The sequence below is a fragment of the Stylophora pistillata genome, chromosome 10 (assembly GCF_964205215.1).
Source record: "Stylophora pistillata chromosome 10, jaStyPist1.2, whole genome shotgun sequence".
Classification (NCBI taxonomy): domain Eukaryota; kingdom Metazoa; phylum Cnidaria; class Anthozoa; order Scleractinia; family Pocilloporidae; genus Stylophora; species Stylophora pistillata.
Window position 1 is genome coordinate 14,362,048 of NC_142528.1, and position 8,144 is coordinate 14,370,191.

The following is an 8,144-nucleotide window of genomic DNA, read 5'->3' on the forward strand; positions in this document are numbered from 1 at the left end:
TGCTTTCGGACGCTTGAAGCGACTTGCATCTTCTGCTCTGAAAAAAAAGAATACTCCAAGAAACAGTGGGTGTGATAAGGGCGCCGAGGCGAACAAAGAGGAAGGACTGGAAAAAAACCCGGAACAAAATAAAGGAGAGGAAGCCAATTCTGTTTCGGGAAGCTCGACAGGTGAAATATGACAGTGTGATTTGAATAACATGAATAAATTGGATAAAGGTATTAATATGATAAACTAAGTTATACATGCTTTTTGATTAATTCTTACTTGATATGATATATTATAACATAAATCACGTAAAGTGCGCGCTCTCATTGGTCAATTCAGTGTCTACTATTTACCCATGGGTGTACGCTGCTGACGTCAGCAAATGTTTCCAAGTAAGCAAATGCTTCGAAGGAAATTGTTTTTATGTTATAAAACAAATGGTAAACACTACAGCGTACAATATTGAGTTATGAATGCACTTGGCAGATTTGCTAAGCACTCAAGAAGCTAGAGTTGCTCTCGACCATCACCTCGAGCGACTCTTACGCTTCTTTCGTGCTCAGCAACCTCTCACGTGCACCCATAACTCAATAGTGTACGCTGTGGTATTTACCATTTGTTAATTGGAGGACAGACGCATAGCCTGAGAAACGGAAGGTATTGGTTTTAACCCTGAAAACATTGTTTTTCAAACTCGAGTTTGTTGCAGACCCTCAATTGGTGGAGGCGAGTGAACAGCGGGCGAACGACAAATAGCGGTTGTAGTTGTCAGGGAAACGGCTTCGTGACCATCGCAAATCTTCGCGCGCTTGCTTTTTTCCACTGACCGGTCCGGTGAGAGTCTAGACCAAAGCTTACCGCCCTGGCTTGTTTGTCTGTAATTTCAGAGTTTGATTCGCCTCCCTAGATAAACTCTGGCTATTAAGGGCGACTACTTAGGAAGTCTAGCTTAATCCAAGATGAAAACAAGGGTGCTGTAGCTAACAAGATAATTTGTTTTTTTCAAATGAGTTCATGATATTCATTGGCCACCATAAAGAGTTTGTGAGGCTGACATTTCGGGCGTTAGCCCTTCATCCTTCGCTCTAACGAAGGGCTAAAAATGCTCTTCACGGCTGCCAATCTACATGCTACTCAGTTGATAAAACCAAATAATCCCTTGCCCCCTTTATTCATGTGCTGCAGCTTAGTTTAAGAGCTCCCTGAACGAGTACACTTTTCTATTTCCGGGTTCACATAATGGCTGAATAAATAGATGACACGTTTCTATTGGTCAATCTGTAAAAAAAAATTAATTGCGACGCCGTGGAAAGATGTGCACGGTCAGGTCCCAAAATCTAACGATAGAACTCTTTCATAAAGGGCGGGCTTAAGTTAGCCTAGCTGGCCTTGAGAGCATGTTTCAAAACCATATGATTTACCCACAAAGTTAAGCTAAGCGGGCTTATTTTCATGTACACACAAAAAATAATAATCATGTCCGTCATTACAAAAGTGTTCTTAGGCCTATAACAAGGAAATCTGTTAGGAATCTGACTGGTCATTTGTAATATTTCCGCATAACTTCATACTATTCTAAAGCAAAGCATTAGTCCCAAAGGCAATACATCAATTTCCCTATTGTTTTATTTTATCAAACTATATGCATAATAAAGAAGAGTCATATGAAAATTATGCCGTGACCCTTCTCATGTAAGACCTGAACAAAACTCATCCTGCTGGATGGGTAGAGGTGAACTGTCAGGAGGGCTCCACTAAATGCTGCGGAAATGTTAAGGTGCGATAAAACACCACCCCCATCTTATCCAGTAGGGGTGGTTAAAGTAAAGCTGTGTTATGTCACGGAAGCTAACACAAGACAAGCTCCGGCAGTAATTGGTCTAAATGAATGTGAATATATGAAAATCATAAATGTGAACGGCGGGTTAAGAAATAAATATCAAAGCGATCTTCGCAGTAATGAAAATTACTTCAGCAGGAACGAAAGTGAGGCCTGAATAAAATTCCGGCCTATATGATATAAGTTTCACACTTAATTGGTCTGTGAGCTGTTAAGACTTGAGCATATCAAAACAAGACTCTACAGTTGGTTCTAGGTGTCCTGTGACCGACACTTGGCTGACAGGTTAGGACACGACGATCTCAGACTCCAGGGACCTCTAACATGCCTCAATCCAGTTTTCTTTTTAACTATTATTAGCATAATTGCTCCGGTGATTATAAAGTTGTGTGTGCTTTGATTAGTCGAGGATGCGTTATATCTCGCTATAATCACCTCGCACGAGGCAATAGTCCTTTTTACAGTTGTGGGCTTGGTAGCCAAGCCTTTGAACAGGAGTGACGCTTAGGGTGACCCTGTTGTTATGGAGACCTGTATCTAGTTAGCATGATAACAAAGAAATTTGCATTTGAAAAGCAGCAACATCTCTATCATAACAAGGTCACCCTTAGCCTCATTCCTGTTCAAAGGCTTGGCCACCAAGCCCACAACTGTAAAAAGGACTATTATAGCACGGGCTTTGAATTTCAAAATGGTTCCCTCGCGTTTGGCATTGTTACCGAGAAAGAGATAAACGCTATAGAAGAAAATTCAATTCAGAAGAGCACAAAAGGTGCTACTAAATTTGGCGTAACACTTTTCAAAAGTAAAATAGAAATTTTTTGCTGTTAAGTTCTAGCGGAAACCGACTGCTTATCTTGGTACAGAATGGTTTCAACAACAGAATGAATTTATAACAGAATTTGAAAGCGCCTAAGCAATTATACTAAAACAATTATTCGCCTCATTGAAAAATCCCCTCGACGTCGTCTTGCGGATTATTCAACAATAACCACTTCGCCTTCGATGAATAATTGCTAGCCTTATCACAAGCGAGTAAATGTTTTCAAAATCTTTAATGAATTCTTACTATCCTGTCTTTCTTCTTTTTCTAATGCAATACACTGCATATCGTAATGAGGGGTATAGGTTTATTAGTATTTCGTTCCGTCGCATTTCTTTACTGACTGTAGAAGTTTTTAAATCACTGTCAGGTACAAATGGCGGAATATCCTATGTGTCAATAAGTAAAGAAAAGATAGAATACGATGCGTCAGCACAAAGCGGCAAAGAATCCGGAAAAGACAATGAAATAAAGATGGATATGGATACATTCCGTCAGGTTTGAATAGAAGACTATTCCAGTTTAGTAGAGACTTCTTGACTGAGATGGAGGGCAGAATGGGAAAATATTTGGCTTGAGGACATGACGAAGCGACATATCGTAACGAAGTTTGTGCTTCATGACTGAGAAACAAATAGTTTCCCTTCTCGCCCCACCTTTCTCAGCCAATAAGCATTTTATCATATGGGCTTTGCTCTTCAAGGGCCTTTGCGCTTCTTTTAACCCGAATCTCGCGGGGTCGTACGCGATGGTGTGAGCAGAGCCATGCAGCTTTTTTGGCCTTACCCATGCCATCGCGTACGGCCCTCAAATGGGGATTTTCGTGTAATGTTTTCCCTACAAATCTCCGCGGTGCTGTAAGGACCTCTCAATAAAAGGCCTTATTTTATTCACAAGAAATGAAAGACCGGTGAACACGTGATGATTTTTCCAACTGGGCCAGACTTAGTTGGTTTTTTCTGCACATAGCTTAAAGAAACTCATCCGAGCACACCATGAGATGTGCTAAATTTTTAGAAGATAGCGTGGTGTTCAAAATAGATACCACTTGAACGGCACCATTTGAACAGGAACGTCCGCAAGGCAAGTGTAAAGCTCAAAAATGTTTCTGACGCCTTCACCGAAGTATTTCCGAATAGAATAAACACTGAACAAATGAACAAAGATCAAAAGCTGATGTTGATCGATATTGGCGAAGGTGCAACCCGTCCTAAAACATTTACTCAATGTGATAAAATTGACTCAATGTTAATAGTAATAGCCCAATTCCGAATTACCCATGGCCTCATTTTCAAAACGAGTCCTGGTGCTCATGCTTTCATATGATAATAAGTTTTCATTCACATGCAAATTAAACTCATTTTCACAAGAATAGTTGAGCACTAGGCCTCGTTTTGAAAAAGAGGCCAAGGGTAATTCGGAAATGGGCCATTCGATTTTGGTTGCTTTGTGACAGATGCTCAAAGAGGTGATTGTGAAGCGAACCCATGAGGTAGAAAAGAGAATTATGGGAGACGTAGAAGCCTTGAAAAAACATATATTGGCGTTGGAAGAGGAAAAGAAAACACTACAGTCGGACGCTAAACGACTGGAGCAAACAGTGAAACATATCTCTTCAAAACATGAAAGGGTATTCTTTAAGTTCAACAGTTCCTTCCACCCAATTAGATAGAATAATGCAATCTGATGCCTAAGGTTCGTTTGTTATAATTTCGTAAACCTTTTTTTAGCTCTTTTTGAGAACATAATTACGAAATTTGATATTCCAAACCAAACTGAAAAACTTGCGTCACCATCGATCGAAACTATGATTGATAGGGTTTATAGATAATGGAAACTTGTGTTCGATTTGTTGAATTGACTGAAAGACAAAGAGTACATTTTCACGAATAGCATCAGTGAAAACGAAAGCATTATTAATCCTATTGATTCATGAATATGCTCTTCTATCAACAGCAAAAGCCCCAGATGATATCTTGTGGAACACAAATTGACATTGGTTTGGTACATTGTTACTTTTTGTTGTTTAATTCTTTTTTTTCTTTCTTTCTTTTTCAACTGAGGCAATGCGGGTTGGTTTGCTCGCTTGTTTACTTGCTTGTTTTGCGAATAAATGAAAAACTTGGGCATTTCCAAGTTGGTGCGTATACACAAAAGCATAGAACGGCTAGAATATTGAAAAATATGATAATTCGATTTTATCTGCAAAAATTAACGATATTTAGTAATGTATTGCAAGCAGTTTACAACTCAGAAACGTGTACTTCAATCCAAGTCATCAGACTGATATTATGTTTTTCTTTTTTAATTCAACTTACCGAATTTTTCTGTTTCAGGTGCAAGGGAATAAGATCGTTGAACTTTTAAAAGATAATGTTATTCGTGAAATGAAAGTCTCATCAAATCTTTCTCAAAGCACGGGTAGTACCCAGCAAGCCACGAGAGTAGATGTGGAGCAAATTCTCAGGAACCACTTACATAGCAATCGAGGAAAGGTACAAAGCATTACTACAAGTGAATCAAGAAGAATATCTGATCTCAATGTTCGTAGTAACAACACTGCACAGGAAAGTGCAAAGCAGACTGTGCCAATTTTTTCAACTGATTCCAGAGTGTCATTGGGACAAACTGGACCAAATCTTACCTTTGCTCCACCTCAAAGACAGCGAGTTAATTCAGAAACCGCACAGGTGTACACACGAGAAAGTGAATCAGCTCACAGAGCTTCGCCTGAAATTCCCATTGAACAAACACGCCCCATTCAAAGGCCAGCGTCTCATCCAACGGCAATACCTGGACCGTCTCCCAATAACCACATAAATCATCAAGGGCAGTCACCTATTCTCATACAGTCAGTTCATGAGGTTTTAAAATCCCCTCCTACTAGTTTGAGTCCTGGTCAGGACAATTTTCCAGCACGAGGGCGATGGAATCCTTCACAACCGGATAATCAAAACATTCGACACCGAATGCCACAGTCAAGTCTAGCCATGGACGTGCCAGTTCAAATGAAACGTGGTCCTCCAAATATTTCTTTTTTTGATCGACCAAACAAGCGGAGTAAAAGATGGAGCAATGATGGTTTACATGTTGTTTCGAGTAGTAACGACTATGTTATGCACAACTTTAAGTTAAAGCCTATTAACACGACTGCCCTCCCGAGAGTTGTTGCCAGGAGTGTAGCTCCCATGAATCAAAGACCTCTTCAACCAAAACCGATTGTGCCACTCTCTCAACCACAGCGAAGTAATCAAGCAGTGTACACTATTAGTCCATCCAGCCATAGTCATCCATCCATACCGAGACCATATTTAACTCAAGGTTCTTCCAGCCTCGAATCCATGCTCCATCCAAGTCTGCTTCAACCCAACAAGCCATCGGGACAGGTCATGAGTCAACAGTCATTAGGCGTTAAACCCCCTATTCACAATACACTTCATCCCATTCATCAGATAAGTAAGCCTCCCATTCACCCACAAAGACTTTCAGAAGGTCAGTTCGTGGAAAGGGTTGCTTATCCTACTAATCCACCACGACAACCTACCACTGAATATGGCCCAAGAATGCCGCTGGCCAACTCGCATCCTCCTCAACGCATAGAGCCAGCGCAAACGAACGGTCAGCCAACTGAAGCCAATGGTAAAGCGTTCGTTGTTCGAGACTACCAGGTATCACAACAGAGAGATCCAAATTACACAGCTCCTCTACCGCCAGGAGCTGCTCCGTTTCAAGCCGCCACTCAAGCGCCTCCCGGCGTGCCAAGGGGTCGACATCCGCCGATTCAATCCCCTGGTACTTCGTATTCCTCTTCGCCGTCTAACCGTCATCCAGGGAATCCTATCGTAGGAGGTGATCAACGTGGTACGGTGAATCAGTTAAATACTTTGGTTGCAACAAACGGCGATTCTAAGGTACAGTTGTTGTCACCACCAAAACCGCAAGCGTCAATTGTGGTTGTCCAGGACGACATTGTTCTTTCCTGGAACATGAGACTAGACGAAACTATGGCAGAAATTGATAACTATGAATTGTTTGCTTGTCAAGATGGTGCCGAAAGCACAAATCCACCAATTATGTGGAAAAAGATCGGTATTGTTAAAGCACTCCCGCTACCAATGGCTTGCACATTGTCACAATTCTCCTCTGGGAATAAGTATCATTTCGCCGTGCGCGCAGTTGACGACCAAGAGCGTGCAGGTCCCTTCAGTGACCCGTGCACGATTTCTTTGACTTAATGTTTCACCATTTTATTCTTTAATGAAATCATTGTCCTGAGTCACTGCTGTTCTTTAACTGAACCATTGTTTGACAAATACCTAGAACGTTGCCCCACTTGAGTACTTTGGTCGGAATTTTCTGAGAAGCCTTCGCGCACTTCGTTAGCCAATTCAACCATCAGCGTTTTACCTTGTCAACCTACTGACGTGAGATCAACTAAGTTTATGCTTAGAATAAATTTCTTCACACATTTGGTTGACTTTGATTTGGCAAAAACGATGGCTTCCCATATTAGTTTGTGAAACATTTAAGCGGCAGAAAGAAAAGACACATATTGTAAGCAACCAAACACATCCAAATTTATTGATCCACGGACGAGTGTGAACTTAATTAATGCGGTAAAAGTTGAGTGCAAACAACTCCAGACACCCTTATTCTTGACCTTCACGTTTGTGTTATATTCCTATAATTTTTATATTTATCTCTTGTATTGATGTACATTGCTAAATTTGGTAAACGTTAAGTGCAAACAAATCCAGACACCCTAATTCTTGGCCTCTCTCATTTTTATCATACTATATTTTTATAATCTTATATTTATCTCCGGTATTGATATACATTGTTAAATTCGTAAAAGTTAAGTGCATAAAAATATAGACACCGTAATTCTTGACCTCTTCAATGTTATGTGATATTTTTATGATTTTCATATTTATCTCATATACTGATGTACATTGCTAAAGCTGAAATCATATTTATTTTTGTACATGAGACTTTCATTTTGACTAATAAATCATCATAAAAGCATCTCTATGAGGTGATTGGTTTTGTAGTTTTAAGGAGGCTGGATATAGTTTTTCACTTTTCTGATGCAAGATATTAAAACTAAATTTACGAAGCTTAGCTTTAACGAATCGCGATCACATTTTCCCCTGGAATAAAGATATTATTGAAGAATCAGTTTGTTATAAAAATATTGAAAAGTTCGTTGCCATGGCAACGTTGCTGGGTTGCAATGCTGGGTCCAAAATTAGACGACTTGAATTTTCTTAAAAACTGGACGGTGAATTTATTTTAAATTTTGCATGCGTCCTTTGACTGTCTTGGTCTACTTGACTGTTAAGTTAAAAAAAATTCTGTCAGAAAGTTTAAGGAAAAGAGGCCTTTTTTAGCATTCATCGTTAACTTTATTTCCCTCTAACAGAATTTTTTCGAATTTTTGTAAAACACGCACAGAGCCGTTCAAAGTTAACGTGCAAAAAATAAAAAATTCAC

The 8,144-nt window shown here is 39.9% G+C and overlaps 1 protein-coding gene across 4 annotated transcripts in view; it reads left to right on the forward strand.

Annotated features, from left to right (window-relative positions):
* Positions 1 to 7,676, forward strand: part of LOC111322806 (uncharacterized) — a 14,234-nt gene extending 6,558 nt beyond the window's left edge. For 3 of the 4 annotated variants that reach the window (XM_088734828.1, XM_088734827.1, XM_022925987.2), the window contains 5 exons: positions 1 to 170; positions 3,022 to 3,149; positions 4,108 to 4,281; positions 4,608 to 4,655; positions 4,988 to 7,676. The exon at positions 1 to 170 is cut by the window's left edge and continues 71 nt beyond it. In XM_088734828.1, coding sequence (XP_088590954.1) covers positions 1 to 170; positions 3,022 to 3,149; positions 4,108 to 4,281; positions 4,608 to 4,655; positions 4,988 to 6,886 — 2,419 coding nt within the window. In that variant the 3' untranslated portion in view covers positions 6,887 to 7,676. Of the gene's footprint in view, positions 219 to 3,021; positions 3,150 to 4,107; positions 4,282 to 4,607; positions 4,656 to 4,987 lie in introns of all 4 variants that reach the window. The other variant, XM_022925989.2, reaches the window with a different exon arrangement.
* Positions 7,677 to 8,144: the final 468 nt, after the last annotated feature.